The sequence below is a fragment of the Hipposideros armiger genome, unplaced genomic scaffold, assembly GCF_001890085.2.
Source record: "Hipposideros armiger isolate ML-2016 unplaced genomic scaffold, ASM189008v1 scaffold_141, whole genome shotgun sequence".
Taxonomy (NCBI): Eukaryota; Metazoa; Chordata; class Mammalia; order Chiroptera; family Hipposideridae; genus Hipposideros; species Hipposideros armiger.
The window spans coordinates 2,779,251-2,796,127 of NW_017731491.1; the positions used below are offsets into that span (position 1 = coordinate 2,779,251).

Genomic DNA, 16,877 nt, shown 5'->3' on the forward strand with positions numbered 1-16,877 from the left:
TCAAGAGTTTGAGCTCTGAGCAACAGCAGTTCGAGTCCAGCCCGAGCTGAGCAGCCGCTGAGCTGCCAACAGGTAGCAGGATGGCTCAGCTAAATAAATAAAAATAAAAAAATAAACACACAGGGACAGCTGGCTAGCTCAGTTGGTTAGAGTGCAAGGTGGCCAGTTCGATCCCCACATGGGCCACTGAGTTGCACCCTCCACAACTAGACTGAAACAATTACTTTCTTTCTTAGCTCTTCAACCTGTTTATCATTCTCTGTTTTCTCTTTGAGTAACTGAATTCACTCTCATAACTTCATTATCATCTGTAAGAGGATATCTTCAAATATCTTGATCTCTGACCCAGACCACTCTCCTCATCTTCAGATATCTGTTAGCCTCTGAAACTCTCCACTTCAATACTTCAATGTCCTATAGAAATTCTAACATGTCCAAAACTAAACTCATCATCTTTGCCCTAAATCCAACTTCACTAAAACCAACCAACTTTATTCCTTATCTCAGGGAATGGACCATCATCCACCCAGTTTCTAGGCCAGTAACCCAGGTGCTACTTTTGACTCTGTCTTCTCCCTCATCTCCCCACATCCAATCAAGTCCTTTGGATTCTACCTCCTTAATAAACCTTGTATCTGTTCACTTCTCCCCATCTCCAAAGCCATTTCCGAGTTCAGGTCCTTTTCACATCTTGGATTACTGTAGCACCCTCCTACTCTTCTTATTTCTAGTCTTACTCTTCTCCCAATTTTTCACAAGCAACCAGAATTGTATTTCTAAAATACATATGTGACATGTTATTTCCCTCCTTAAAGCACTCAATAGCTCCCTATTACCTTCAGGATAAAGGTCAAATTATTTATTGCATGACCCTTCAAGATCTGGCGCTCGCTTATCCCACCACTCACTCCACTATAAATTTTACTCTTAAGGCACAATGAACCAGCCATTTGCAGTCTTCCAAGTACTATGTTCTCTCTCCCCAGCTTCACAAAATCCCACACAGAATCTTAGAGCACCATATTGGTAACTGCAAACCCAAAGCAGCAAAAAATTATTATCCTATACTAAGTAAATCTTCATTTAGAAATTACTTTTACTAAATTCTACAGTGCCACATAGTGGTGAGAGAGGGAAATGCATAATAAAGATAAAGTGTAGGTGGAGGAGATGGACCAAACATCAGGGAGCCTGAAGTGATTTGGCTTCCCTGTCATTATTGGGAAACAACTGTGCAGTGCCTCATAGTTGCATGTACCAGGGCGCTGTACACGTACCCACATGTACTTAGCTAGTCTGGCTCCTTACATCACCCTCAGGAACTTACATCACTGGGGCTCAGGCTGCCCAGCCCATTCTCCTGCTCAGAATCCTTCCCAGACTCAGTGCCCTGAGAGGACCGGGGATGAGATGGATGAATCCAGATCTCCAGGCGAGTAGTGTCATCTCCAACATGCCGGAAAGTAGACTTCTTTCCTTTCCGCCATTGGTCAGGGCTCAGTTCCAATTCTTCGTGTTGCTTCTTTTCCATCTGTTCTGCCTGTACAACATACAAACACACAAGTTTAGACTCTCCTAGGATACAGCTAATAAAGAGAAGTGCTCACCTCACCTGAGTTTGTTGCCCAAGGACCGTAAAAAGTAAAGACTTTTCCACAACTCAAAAGAAGCAGAATATCATCTGCTTTGTCATGTAAAAGTTATTAATTCTGTAAACTAGATGCTGTGGAACATGTACACTCAAGGGCCCCAGAAAGCTCTCCCAAAGATGAGTTTGGTTCTGCATAGGAACTGACTGACTCCCCTCAGCACAACCCAATGGGACCCCCTGAGGACATTATTAGTCATTCCCTTAAGGACACAGAAGCACTAACAGAAATACATTCTTCTGGGAAGGAAAGATTCTGCCTGCATTCCCACTCACCTTTCGTTTGGTCTCTTCAAACAAGCTCATGAGACTCTCCTTGGCAGTCAGGATAGGGTTGCTGGCAGCTAAACTGCGCATATAATAATACACAGCATCAAGCTTCCTCCTCTGTGGAAAGAGGCCAGACACATTGTCAACCAATTCTCTTCCTGACTGCAGCCTAAGTCAGCTCACCCAAGAAACACTACTATCTCTCCCAACCTGTGTCCCAAACTGTGAGGAATACCAATAAGAAAACCAGAATGCTGAGCCAGCAGAGTGGCGCGTTGGTTAAGAGTTGGCTCGGGAACATCAGCTCTGAGCAGCAGGGCCACCGGTTTGGATCCCACATGGGCCAGTGATGCTGCGCGCTCTACAGCTAAGATGGTGAACAACAGCTCGACCTGGAGCTGGGCTACTGTGAGTCACTGGCGACAGTGTAGGCTGCAGTGGGGCTCCAGTGGGCTGCCATGAGTGGCCGGCAGCCAGCGTGAGTGGCTGTGAGCCACTATGAGTGGCCGTCCAGTGGCCGGCTACCAAATGCCTCAGCCAGGAAGAGCACAATGATCACAATACCAACATGGACCAGTGAAGCAACGTCCTCCACAACTAGACTGAAGAACAAAAGGACAGCAACTTGTCTGTTCCCCTTCCCCGATTCCCTAATGCTGTTCCCCTCCCCCAGTTCCCCAATAAAAATATTAAAAAAAAAAAGAAAACCAGAATGTTATCCATGGAAGAAAGCATGGCAATTACATCAGACATCTCTTCTTGCAAAGTACTATATCTTACAAGCAGTACTCTAAGAGCCAAGTACCCAGAAGAGGGAAAAATAATAAAGAGCCTCATAAAATATAAAAGCCAATTATGTTTTGTTTTTAAGAGAAACAAAATGTTCAACTTACCTACTATTATTTTTTTAATTATAAATAACAATGGCAACATCGATTAATCATAACTAAGTATGAGAAAAGTGATCACCACGTCATAGATATTATCTCTAAACCTAAGGACACCGCACCATAGTTATCATTCTCATTTTAAAGATGAGGATATGGGAGCTCTCCTCCAGGAAAACTGAAAATAGAATTACCATATGATCCGGAAATCCCACTTATGTATGGGAATATATCCAAAAGAATTGAAGAAGTATTTGTGCATTCATGTTCACAGCAGCATAATGGCCAAAAGGTGGAAGTGTCCACTGAGAGATAAATGGATAAACAAAACGCAGTATATACATACAATTGAATATTATTTGGCCTTAAGGAGGAGGAAACTCTAATCCAAGCTGTAACATGAATAAACCTTGAGATATAATGCTAAATGAAAAAATAAGACAGTCACAAAAAGGCAAATACTGTATGATTCCACTTGTATTAGGTATGTAGAGTAGGCACATAGAGACAAAGTAGAAGGGTGGTTGTCAGTGGATGAAGGAAGGGGTGAATGGGGAGTTACTGTTTCATGGGTACAGAGTTTCAGTTTTGTTAAGATGAGGGGAGTTCTGGAGATTGGTTGCATGACAATATGAGTGTACTGAACACTATTGAAAAATAGGTAAGGTGGAGGCCGGCCGAGTGGCGCACTGGTTAAGAGCTGGCTTGGGATGCCAGAGGGCCCCGGTTCGGATCCCACATATGCGGGCCAGTGACACTGCCATACAACAGCTCGACTGGAGCTGGGCTGCCATGGGTTACCATGTGTAGCCAGCAGCCAGCGTGAGTGGCCAGCAGCCACTGTGAGCGGCCGTCCAGAAGCCAGCGACTGATCTGCCTCGCCTGGGAAGAGTGCAATGATGGTGCCAACTTGGGCGAGTGAAGCAACGTCCTCCACAACTAGACTGAAGAACAAAAGGAAAGCAACTTGTCTGTTCCCCTTCCCTCAATTCCCCAGTAAAAATCTTTAAAAAAAAAAAATAGGTAAGATGGTAAATTTCATTTTATGTGTATTTTACAATAAAAAAATTTTAAAAAATTTTTAATTAGAAAAAATGGCAAAGGACTTGAGTAGACTTTTTTGCAAATGGCTAGTAGGCATATGAAAAGATGCTCAACACCATTCATCATTAGGGAAATGCAAATCAAAACCACAATGAGGTACCTTCCACCTCATACTCACTAGATTTGTAGGTATCAACAAACTGATTTTAAAGTTCATGTGGAAGGGCAAAAGATCCAGAACAGTCTACACAATATTGAAGGAGAAGAAAGTTGGAAGACTGACACTATCTGACTTCAAGACTTACTGTAAAGCTACAGTAATTAGAAAGTGTTGTACTGGCCTAAAAATAGACAAATAGATCAATGGGCAGAACAGAGAGCCCAGAAATGGACCCACAAAATAGTCAGCTGATCTTTGACAAAGGAGCAAAGGCAATTCAGTGGAGAAAGGATAATCTTTTCAACAAATGGTGTTGGAACAAATGGACACCCACATACAAAACCATGAATCTATACAAAGACCTTACACCTTTCATAAAAATTAACTCAAAATGGATCATAGACTTAAATGTAAAATGCAAAACTATACAACTCCCAGAAGATAACACAGGAGAAAGTCTAGGTAATCTTGGGTTTGGCGATGACTTCTTAAATACACCAAAAGCACGATCCACAAAAGAAAAAGTTGGGGGCCGGCCGAGTGGCTCAGTTGGTTAAGAGGCTGCTCAAGAGTGTGAGCTCTGAGCAACAGGGTCACTGGTTTGACTCCCGGCCTGAGCTGAGCTGCCAACAGGTGGCAGGATGGCTCAGCTAAAAAAAAAGAAAAAGTTGGTAAGTTAGATTTCGTTGAAATTAAAAACTTCTGCTCTGTGAAAAACACTGCTAAAAAAATAAAAAGACAAGCCACTGACTGAGAGAAAATATTTGCAAAACACATATCTGATAAAGAACTAGTATCCAAAACACACAATGAATTCTTAAAATTCAACAAAACCCAATTTAAAAACGAGCAAAAGAGCTAAACAGACACCTCTCCAGAGAAGACACACAGATGACAAATAAGCAAATGGAAAGATGCTCCATATCATGTCATTAGGGAAATGCAATTAAAATGAAGTACCGCTACACACCTATTAGAATGACCAAAATCCAGAACGCTGACAACACCAAATGCTGGCAATGATGCAGACAACAGGAACTTTCATCCACTACTAGTGGGAATGCAGAATGATACAGCCACTTTGGAAAACAGTCTGGCAGGTTTTTCCCCAACTACATACATACACTCTTACCCTACAGCCTAGCAATCACACTTCTTGGTATTTACCCAAATGAGTTGAAAACTTAATGTCTGCACAAAAACCTGCACACAGATGTTCACAGCATTTTTATTTCTAAATGCTAAACTTGTAAGCAATCAAGATGTCCTTCAATTAGGAGAACGGATAAACAAACTGTGGTACATCCATACAATGGAATATTACTCAACAACAAAAAGAGCTATCAAGCCACAAAACCAACCCTAAATGTATACAGCTAAGTAAAAGCAGCCAATCTGAAAAAGCTACATTCTATATGGTTCCAATTATATGACATTCTGGAAAAGGCAAAACTATAAAGTGAAAATAGCAGTGACTGCGAGAGGCTCAGGGAAGAGAGGAGGACGAACAGGTGGAGGGTGGCACACAGGGTATTTTCCAGGCAGTGAAATTATTATTTATGATATTATAATGGTGCATACATGTCACTATATATTTGTTCAAACCCATAGAATGTACAACAGTAAAAGTGAATTTTAATGTAAACTATGGACTTTAGTTAATAATAATGTATCAATACTGGCTCATTAATTGTAACAAATGTACTACACTGATGCGAGATGTTAATAGGGAAAGTTGAGGGAGTTGAAGGAATATATGGGAACTATATGTAGTTCCCATAGGAGCATATGTACTTTCTGCTCAATTTTTCTGTAAACCTAAAACAGACCAAAAAAAGAAAAAGAAAAAATATTAAAGAAGAAAAAATGTCCCCAAGTTGGGGAGGGGGACCCCACAATGAGATATCACCTCACACCCACTAGGTTGGTCATTTAAAAAAAAAAAAGTAACATGTTGGCAAGAATGTGGAGAAATCAGAACCCGGGTACATTGCTGGTGGGAATGTAAAATGGTACAGCAGTTTGGTGGTTCCTCAAAAAGTTAAATATATTGGGTCGTTGGGGAAGTTATGAGTATTTTTCTATGTTTTTCAATGCAAAAATGCGTCATGACTTTCCCGACGACCCAATTGAATTACCATATGACTCAGCAATTCTACTCTGAGGAACAGACTGAAAAGAATTGAAAACATATTCAAACAAATACTTGTACTTCACAAAAGCACTGTTCACAATAGCTGAAAGGTGGAAACGACTGAAACATCCAATGTATGAATGAATAAATAAAATGGATTATATCCATACAGTGGAATATTATTCACCCATAAAAATGAAGTACTGATACATGCCATAAAATGGGCAAACCTCAAAAACTTTATGTTAAATGAAAGAAGCCAGATATAAAAGGTTACATATTGTATGGTTCCATTTATATGAAACATCAGAATAGGTAAGTCCAGAGACAGAAAGTAGACTAAGTGGTTGCCAGGGGCTGGGGCTCCAGAGGAATAGGGGGTAATGGATACAAGGGTTTCCTTTTAGGATGATGAAAATGTCTCAGAAACAGACAAGAGTTGTTGGTTGCACAATACTGTTAATGAACTAAATGCCAATGGATTGTACAAATAACTAATAATTTTATATTATGTGAATTTTACTGCAATTTTTTAAAGCCATTGAGGGGAAAAAATTACATTTTCTAATTAACAAGAAACATAACATTCAATAATTACAAAGAAGGAAAACTAGAAAAGGAGACAAGAAATGAGAAAGAAGGAAAAATAGAAGATGGATAAGGAAAAAGGGCAAGAAAAATAAAGCCACAAGGAGGGGTGAAAAAAAAAATCAAAGAGAATAGGACAAAGGTAAAAAATGAAGAGATTCAATATTCTGAAGTATATCAATAAACCACATTACTTAATCAACAATTTCAACCCATAATTAAATATTAAATATTTCTTTTGAATCTTTTGTGGAATAAAAGGGAATAAAATATTAACTAAAACAGTTTATTAGGGCATTTTATAGCATTAAGAAAACTCTCCTGCTAATGAGCATGTTTAGCTGCTTCTTAACTTGAACCTTTGGTACCCACCATTGGTACCCACTATTCCCCCTCCAATCCAGCTTCCTCACTAGCTCTGTCAGCTCCCAAGGTTCTGTGTTACAGCTGCATTTAGAGGAGTTTGGTAAGATCCAGAAAGATATGACTTGACATTTACTGTACTCTGCCTAGACTCCTTAGGTGAAAGGCTAAGAGGAATAAGGGAATGATCTGGACAGAGAAAGGAAACAAGGATCTGAGCACTTAGGGTAGTTGAGGACTTTAAGGGGGAGAGGTAAAGGGAGCCTCATTTTCCTTCTAGAAATAAGTAACCTAGTTCGATAGGATAGGAAAGGGAAGCAAGACAAGATTCAGAGCAGAAGCCTTGGTCAAAGAGAGTGGTGTTTAGCTGGAGCATGAGCATTCCCCTAGGAACTCAATGCAGTGAAAGTAGAGGAAGTGCAGATTCAACTGAAGTGAGGGATCCCTGACAACTTATCTCAAAAAGTAATAGTAACAAAGGAGCGTGAGGATGAGAGACAGAAGGGGATATACTCTGGGTTACAGTATTCAGCTCCAGGAGCTGATGCTATCAAAATCCATACTTCTAAGGTACTGCCTGCAAAATACTGCCCATCCTTAGGATTTCTTACCGTATACACCGCCAGCAGAGCCAACTGGTTATAGGGGCGCCCATTCTTGGGAGCAATGTGCTGAGCCTTCAGGTACCAACTGGAATAGAAATATAGTAGTAAAAAAAAAAAAAAAAAATGCTAGTTCAATATCAACTCTTTCTCAATTCATCACCCAACAGTCCTTAAGATATAAGCTGGAGTGTTAGACGTAACCCTTGAGTGGTAACGTATGATTACAGAGACCAACATGGACACCTGTAGGACATCCATATGGGAGGCAGCTCAGGTGGCCCATTGCTCTTAACAGGGCTTAGCTTAAAGCCATACAAGGAAGAGAAGCAGTGAACAAGAGGCAAAAGTACCTGCGAGCTTTCCCGTAGTTTGCTGTGTCATTGGCTTGCTCCCGATACCTAGCGATATCTCCTTGACAAATCATACATCGCTGGGCACTGATCAAGGCATATTTTACCTTTAGAAAAAACAATCAGTTAATAGCATACCCAAGAAACTCTACCTTCAATCCCAAAGGACAGGGATGGGGTCAAAATGACAAAGCAGTATTAATAAGGCACTAGTAGTCCTCAACAAAGTACAGTTTTCAGTCTAACCTTGACTGCCAAAAAAAGCCAACAATGTGATGAAAAATTTACTAAAAAAAGTATTTCGAATCCCAAGCAAATGGAAGAAAACATTCTGACCTAAGCATCAGGAGACCTGATGCTCTATGTAATAGTTGTGTGATCTCAAGTAGATCTTTGGGACTCTTTGGGACTCAGTTTCTTCATTTGAATGTGAAAATACCTATTCCATGCGGTAACTGGAGGGAATAAGTATAAAAATACTTTACAAACTATAAAGTGATACAAAAATATTAAGATAATTTGTTCACCCTGTTCTTTTCCTGACATCATAGTCTTTCTTTCCTCAAACTGTTAATAAATATCATTGCGCTGTGTTACTACATTACATCCCCTTTGCAAAACAATAGTAATTCCCTAAAACACTAAATTATCCTTTACCAAACACCTAGAATGTGCCAGGACTGTGTAGTACATATATGTGTGCGCATGTGCATTTTCTCAATGATGGGCTTGGCATCTGTCACTCAGTGAGAAAACAACAGAGTAAATAAACCCTTAGCAATCCTAACACATGTGCCCAACCTGAAAACCTCCCTAAGGAATGTCACTTCATAACATATCCCATTCCACCCTACACACACAAAAATTATGTCACTGAATAAAGAACAAAGCTTCAAGGGGAAGTAGATAATGACCCCCCAAGCTAGCTAAATAACTAGCTCCTGCACATCAGCTTCCTAACACATAACTCTAATGTGTACCTCAGGAAAGTTATATATCACCACATCATAAACCTACAGAATCCCGACTATTCCACACACTCTCTCTGTGAATGAACACTAAGAACCCTTGGTATTTAACTGATAAAGCACCAAGAAAACTAGTTATATTTCCATACTACAGCCACTTTATTATCTCAATGAGAGAAAGAAAAAAAAATTCCACCAAAGGCTTTCCGCTATCTGCAGAATGAAGTCCTAGATGATCTGGCCTCTGCCCACCTACCTCTTCAGCACCACTTGCCTCCTCACTCTCTGTGTCTATCAGACTAGACTTTTCTTGGTTCCCCTGACACACCATGATCTTTTCCATTTTAGGACCTTCACATATACTCTTCCCTCTCCCTAGAATGTTGTAGTTCTTGCATCTTTACATTCACCTTCACATGGCTAATGTCTCAGGTCTTCAGCCTAAACTTAAGTGTGACTTCCTCAGTCCTCCATGATCCTCTAGGTCTCTATACAGTATATATCCCAACAACATTCTTTACATCTGCAATTACTAATCTAACATCTACACTCACTCCTAATCAAACTTTAAACTGCAAGAGCTAGGATCATGGCATTCTTGTTCAAACTGAATTGTGTGCCTAGAATGGCACCTGGAATGTAGGAGGGGACTCAATAAATACTTGATTAGTAATAGAACTTGTGCCTAGCAATTCATCAGAAGGAGAAGAAAGGCCAGAGGAAAACTCTGCTCCACAGATCACACTCCTTTCTCCAATGAATCTTTAACCTCTTTCTTTCCCCTGGCCCTTTCCTCTCAACATACAAATAAGCGCAAGTCTCTCCCAGCTTAAGAACAAACAAACTTACTCTTGACACTATGTTCCCTTTTAACTACTATCTCCCCTCCTTGCCTTCATAGCCAAGATTCTTTAAAGAACAGTCTATATTACTCTCTCACTATCTCTACTGCCCCACTTCTCATTTACTACAATCTGGCTTCCATCCTCTCCAATTAAAATAATTTGTGATAAGGTCATCCAATCCAAAGCACTTTTTTAGTAATCTTAGCATTTGATGATTCTATAGCACTTGACAATTTTACTCATCATCACTTTGAAATTTGATCCCCCTCGTTCTGTCCAGCCTTCCCAGTATCCCATCTTCTACTTCAACTATCACCAAATGTGTATCACAGGCCCAGCTCTTCCTTCTGAGTTCCAGACAGACCAATTATTCATCTGTTCATTTTCAAGCTCCTCCACCTAATCATATCCAAAACTGAAGTAATCTCTTCCTTCCCAGCCACTCTCCTAGGCCATAAACTGGGAGATGATCTAGACTCCTCATGCCTCCAATCTCATCATTCACACCAAATCAGCCAGCAATTTAATTCTATTTCCTTTATATCTTTCCAACCTCCCTTCTCTTTTCTACCTCCACTACCTCTACCTTATTCAGGCCCACACACCCTGGCTATCCTACCTCCACTGTTGCCCAAACTCACCGTTTGCCAGAGTGGCTGGTTATAAGATCAAATCTATGATATTCATTTATTGGAAATCAGTCAGTGGCTCCTTACTGCTTTCAGAATAAAATCCAAACTCTTCAACATGACATACAAGAGTTTTTGATCTATCTCTTCCTACTTCATTAGCTTTACATTCTATAGAGCCCAACTCCACACTACAGACGTCAGCATACTGAACTTCTTGCACCTTTCCAATAAAACCTGGTTCTCTCTCACCGTGCTCTGTATTGAAATTGCCCCTTCCACTCCTAGTCATGTTTCAAAGCTCAACTTGATAGTCTCTGAGAAGCCTTCCTTGACCCCCATCAATCTAAATCAGATCTACTTCCTTCTATGTCCCTTCAATATTCTGTATACACCATTATCATAGTATTTATGACATTACATTATAATTGTTGGTTTGATGGGTCTGTTCCCCCACTGGACTATACCTTTCATTCTTTTTTTTTTTTAAAGATTTTATTGGTGAATTGGGGGAGGGGAACAGCATTGGGGAACTGGGGAAGGGGAACGGACAAGTTGCTGTCCTTTTGTTCTTCAGTCTAGTTGTGGATGACGTCACTTCACTGGCCCATATTGGTATTATCATTGCGCTCTTCCCGGGTGAGGCAGTTGCTGCCAGCCATTGGACGGCTGCTCAGGGCAGCTCACGCCCACTGCCGGCCAGCCCGACTGCAGCCTATGCTGTCACTGGAGACTCACAGCAGCCCAGCTCCAGGTCGAGCTGTTGTTCACCATCTTAGCTGTAGAGGGCGCAGCATCGCTGGCCCTCATGTAGGATCTGAACCAGGGCGCTGCTGCTCAGAGCTGGCGCTCCCAAGCTAACTCTTAACCAATGCGCCACTCGGCCGGCCCTCATTCTTGTATCCTCAACACCCAGCACAGTGCCTAGCACATAACCAACACTAGATCAATGCTTACTAAATGGATGAAGAAATTTAAGATAAAGAAACTGGCTTACTGTCTTGCGTAATGGCTTGCTGCGAATGGCAAGACCGTCCATGTAGTCCTCCAGTTTGAATTTGTAAGTAACCTGCAGCTTCTGCAGCAAGCTATCAAAGAAGTCACTACCCTATAAAAAGAAGAAATTAAGATACAGCTCAATTAGTCTGTTCTGATCCAACCTACCCACTAGAAACTGGGGCAAGTGATTTTTCAGTTCTGCTAATGCTCAGCCATCTGATGTAAAGGGAAGCATATACAGTATTTAGTGGCCACCAACTATCCACAAGAGAAATTCATCGCATAACCTCTCCATGGTCTTAAAGATAAGAACACACGCACAAACACTCTTCTCCCCACCCTCTGCAATCCCCCTCCCTACCCACGGCTAAGACATTCAGAAAGCTTTCAAGCTCAGAACTAACTCCAATTTTAAGTTATGGTCTCAAGGAAGCAACAGGGGTAGGGTCAGGCCTAAATCCAAGAAGGAACATACAGTTTTTTGTCAAGGTTTGGTTGTAAAACGTATTTCAGGTAGTAAAAACCCATCACAACTAGAGGATGCTGAAGTCTTTATCCTGAGGGCAAAAAGATAATGGTTTACCTCATCCAAGAGCTCCAAAAGTCTGTTCCGAATCTGTTCTGGGTTTTCAACATTCGGATCCTTGAGAAGCTGCCTGAACTTCTCAATCACCTGATAGAAAGCATTCTTCCACAGGATCTGATCCACATTCTGATTATCGGAGAACTCAATATCTAACAGAATACAGCGCTCATACAGCTGCAGCAGTTCAGCTCTGCAATAAAATACATGCAACTTCTAGCTCCAAATATACAACACCAAAGGCCAACCCCACGATTTGTGCTTCCTGCAAATGAAAATATCTTCCTGGTGGAAATCCAAAATGCTACCAGGTATAGTACTCATTCTAGTTTCCATTCTGCACAGCAGAATGTCATTCTGAAGACAGTTATGTTTAGAAAAGTAGTTTTTTCTCCATATGCCTCCACCTAAATTTAACAGCTGAAATAAGATCTTTGCCACGTTATGTGTTGTTCATTTCTTGGCATTCTGGAAAGTCTTTCCTTTTCCATTTCCAGATTCCATGTTCTCTTAAAGATATATATTTTTTTTCTTAAAGAAAAAGTGGGAAGCATCATTTCTAAAACTAGAAACAAAATTTTCAGTTCTGCTCTTTTTCCAACTGCCCCTCCCATATAAAAATCAATGTATGGCAAGTAACACTCAGGCTTACCTAAAAGGATTTTACCTTCTTCAGCCATAGGAGCCTATACACCTCCAGCTTATCCCCATTTCCCCCTAGCCAGGAGGGCACACACCATACCTGAGCTGAGCCATCTTCTCCAGGCCCTCAGGACTGATGCGGTCCCTGGAGAGCAGGTTGCTGAGCTGCAGTTCCTGGTTGTCGGCCACCCGGAGAAGCCTGTGAAGTTCCTGTTGCTGCATGTTCCTCATGTGCTGCTCCATCTCCTCAGGACTCATGGTGCTGGCAGGGAGAGGGCTACAAACGTACTGTCCTGATGGAGTTGGGTAGCCTGGGTAGTAAGGCCCTGGGTACACACCATTCGTAGGGCCCACTGGGTACTGCAGAGGGTTGTAGCCTGTATAAGGATACTGGGAGGCAGTGCCTGGTGTCCGGGGGTAGTAATAAGGGTTGTCAGAGTTTTGAAACTTATAGTAAGATGCTTGGGCCTGGCGTGAGTCACCCCAAGATGTAGGGCTGATTTCATCATCAGTGTCCAAGAAATGCAGCTGGGGAGTCTGGCTCTTTAGAGCAGGTTTCTGATCAGGATTGTTGGGGTCCCACAATCGTCGAGTAGTGCCTCCTCGGCCCCAACTCCGAGATCCCTTATTACCAGATCCAAATAAAAGCCGAGGTCCCAAAGGTGTAGACTCTGGAGAACTGGCTGAATTGGCAGAGAGGGTAGTATGAGCAGGCAGAATTAGAATGCCACGACCACGACCTCGAAGTTCTTGTTTCAGGTTTTTGGACTCCTGCTTCTCAGAGCCTTTACCTCCACTGCTCAAGCCTTTGTCAGGCTTTATCCTATCCACATCCTCCCTGGCTAACCTCATCACAGGGGAATCTTTGTTCATGGTTTCTGCGTCAAAAGTGACACGAAGAGTGCCTCGATTTTCTTTACCGTTGCTTTTCTGCTCTCCCTCTCCACGGCCAGACCAGCTTCTTTCCACATGTTTCTTCCTTTCTGAACTCCTCCTGGGCTCATCAGGCTCATCAATTCTGTCCTCATCTAAGGAATCAGTTGAGGACATAGATACTTGCTTCTTCAGTCGTGGCCTCTCCTTGGTCCTATCTTGGCGGCGGCGGCGACATCCATTATCAGTCAGGCTGGCTCCCTCAGCACTGTTGTTGCTACCAGCTGAGCTGGTGCTGCAAGTGCGGTAGCGGTTCCTTCGTTTGTCTGAGCGGGAATAGCGTTTGGCAGAACCCGGCTTCCCCTGTGCCAGGTCATCATTCACTTTCTTCATCCCCTCCCCCTTCTCAATCCTCTTTACTTTTTCTCCCTTTGCGGCCCTTACTCTGTCACCATTTAGGCTCTTTTCTGCCTCATTTTTGTCTGGTTTATTCACAACCTCCTCTTTCATATGTCCCCTACACTCATTTTCCTCTACTCTCAGTTGTTCTACCTGGTTGAGGATTTCTTCCTCATCTACCCGGCATTCTTTGTTAATAGTCTGCAAACGCCTTCCAGGCTGATAGATCTGCATGTCAGGTTTCTTTGTTCTCTTGATAATTCTTAGACTTCGATCCTCTTGCAAAGCATTCCTAGGGAAGGCCTCCTGTGCCTGAATATTTTCTGAGTCTATAGGACCATTTTGTTGTTGGTTATCCAGTTCCTTGCAGCTATCTTTAATGGGCTGAGTACCATTTCCAACAGCGGAAGAATCTCTGTCATTAACAATTTCATCCTTAAATTCATCACTCCCAGAGGGTTCCTTAATTTTAGGTTTGTTCCTTAGTCGAGAAAGACCAGGTTTATAGATTTCCAGATCTGGGCGTCTGTTATCTTTGCGCTGCCTGGGCTCCTTCATGTTTTCTGTGATGTTAGAGAGAGTAGAAGAAAAGGATAAAGGAGGAGGGAAGGGGAAAAAAATGTCATTCTGGTACTTTAACAGAAAAGTCAAGCAAAAATTACATACTGAAAAGCTATTATTGACAGACAACTAAGGAAATTTCTGCAGAAGCAAAATTGTACTAAGTTTACAATATTTGTTCAGGAACTGGCAAGGCTAAGAACTTAATTGTGTTGGAGCTATCTTCACCTAGGATAGGGAAACAGGAAAACAAAATCATGTGTTACACACGTCATATTTGGACCCCCAAAACCCTACACTACCCCATCACTGTCAGAATAAAAGATCTCTAACCATTTCAGCATTAGACTGTTCTCTACTAGAGCCCTACGATCCATTCTTAATTTTTTCTTCTTCTAGGGTGGCTAAGTCCCTTTATCATACAAAGAAAAGTATGCATAACAACGCATGGTTCTGGACATATCTGGAGAAAAAAAACTGCAACTCTAGTCTCTAACTTGGCCAGAAAAATCCTCTTCTTCAGCATATCAATTACCCAGTCATATACCTCCTGTTGAAATAAACAGGAAGCAGTTTCTTGTACATTCTTCAATTCCACTCATGCTCACCAACTCTCTAACAGCAGCCAGCAGTCATTCCAAGGAAATACTGCTCAGACTATCATCATTAGAATACTGAGACTAACTGCTACTATGATGATGGAATATGAGAAAGAAAAAGTTCCATAAGGGAGCTTCCCCTAGAAGATGATGGAAGTATTGTTACATGCTGTCAAAATACCAAGGCCTGGGGCACTCAAGAATAAGAGCTCAGGACTTCAGAAACCACCCTCCAGGCTCCATGAGCTTACTGAATGACAGATAAGCAAGTATCTATTTTTTGTTTCTGTTACCTTTATCTATTAATGGCAGAAACTACTACAAATAGCCACTAAACATTTCAGTGGGAAAGTGACAGGAATTGGTGAGATGACAGAGTACACAAAACAGAATGCTACATAAAATCCTAATGTTGTTCTATAAACACCAATGTAAACGAATCCATAATGGGGATCATATACTCCACCATTTACACTCATGGGTGTAACAAAACAGAAAACAAAAACAAAAAAAAACCCCTGAAGTTTAAGATACTGCTTGACTATTATCAGAAGTTTAAAAGACTGCTTCAATAAATATGAATAAAGGTAAAGCAGTTTAACTCCAGAATAGCTCACCCTCAGCGGCCTTTGAAATTAGGTGAAGTGGAGGAAGGAAGAAGGAGAGCTACTACTTTCCAGAGCAGAGGGAGAAAACCACCTGAATAATCCAATTCAGTGGATCAATGAAAACCTGTGGTCAAAATTTCACAGACTTTGACCATAGGTCTGCAGAAGCATAGCTATCTTTCTACACAACTCCGCTGCCTAACAAAAGAAGAGGTGAGACACTAGAATCTTCCTTGGAGCTTTCCTGGTGTGGCTGGAGACTTTAACTTGAAAGTTGAGCATTCTCTCTGATTAAAAACTGCTCCCACATATGCCAAGGCCAAACCAGAGTAGAGTCAACTCTCTGAGGTCCTGGATCCCTCCAGTGGCGCAGCCTTCAGAAGCCTGCCTTGGGGTAAAAAGTTCAGCAAGGACGTCCCAAGCTGTTAAACCTTCCTCAATTTCCTAGTTCTTTCTCTCCAACGCTAAAGAGATGACGGAGCAGGCCTGTGGATGATTCCTCTGGGAACGATACACCCCAGGCCTCCACCAGACCCCAGAGCCCACTGGTCCTTTTCGCGTCTCCTGATGGCTGGGAATCCACAAGCTGCTGTGAGAGGGCTGGGGCAATGGGGAACAGTCACCTTCGCGGTAAGAAAGGGGGCGGAGGCAGGGACTCGGGTTGGGCTCTCACGATGGGGGCCAGAGCTGGCTGAGCCGGACCCCACACAGGCCCTGGGGCTGGTAAGGCGGCGAGGGGACCGCCCTCAGCCCCCGCCCCCACTGCTGAGGGAAAGGGCGGGGGCTCCGGAGCGCCGCGGACCAAGCAGGGAGGAGGCAGAAGAGAGGGAGGCGGGGCGGGCAAACCCGGCCCAGGAGCTGGGCGGCGCGATTCACCTCTGCTCCCGGCCTGCGGAGCCAGAGTGGTCAAGATCCCTCTCAGCTCCGACGCGGAGATCCGGACACGCTCCAACCCCTCCGCCATCTTCGCGGCTGCTGCGAGAGCTGCAGCTACTCCGCCAACGCCGCGCGCAGCCAGGAAACCACGACGGACGGGCGGCGCGCGCGCTCACCCACCTCCCACTATTTTCCCCGCCCCCTCTCGCCCTCCTCCCCAAACGACGGTGGCCGCACTGGGAGGAA

At 42.7% G+C, this 16,877-nt stretch overlaps 1 protein-coding gene across 1 annotated transcript in view; it reads right to left on the reverse strand.

Annotated features, from left to right (window-relative positions):
- The window catches only part of SMG6 (SMG6 nonsense mediated mRNA decay factor), a 216,949-nt gene extending 200,138 nt beyond the window's left edge, over positions 1-16,811 (reverse strand). The window contains exons 1-8 of the mRNA XM_019650413.1: positions 16,632-16,811; positions 12,816-14,550; positions 12,074-12,266; positions 11,489-11,599; positions 8,050-8,156; positions 7,706-7,784; positions 1,925-2,035; positions 1,328-1,540 (exon numbers count right to left, since the gene is read on the reverse strand). Of these exons, the coding sequence (XP_019505958.1) occupies positions 1,328-1,540; positions 1,925-2,035; positions 7,706-7,784; positions 8,050-8,156; positions 11,489-11,599; positions 12,074-12,266; positions 12,816-14,550; positions 16,632-16,719 (2,637 nt within the window). The 5' untranslated portion in view covers positions 16,720-16,811. The remainder of the gene's footprint in view (positions 1-1,327; positions 1,541-1,924; positions 2,036-7,705; positions 7,785-8,049; positions 8,157-11,488; positions 11,600-12,073; positions 12,267-12,815; positions 14,551-16,631) is intronic.
- Between the last annotated feature and the right edge of the window lie 66 nt (positions 16,812-16,877).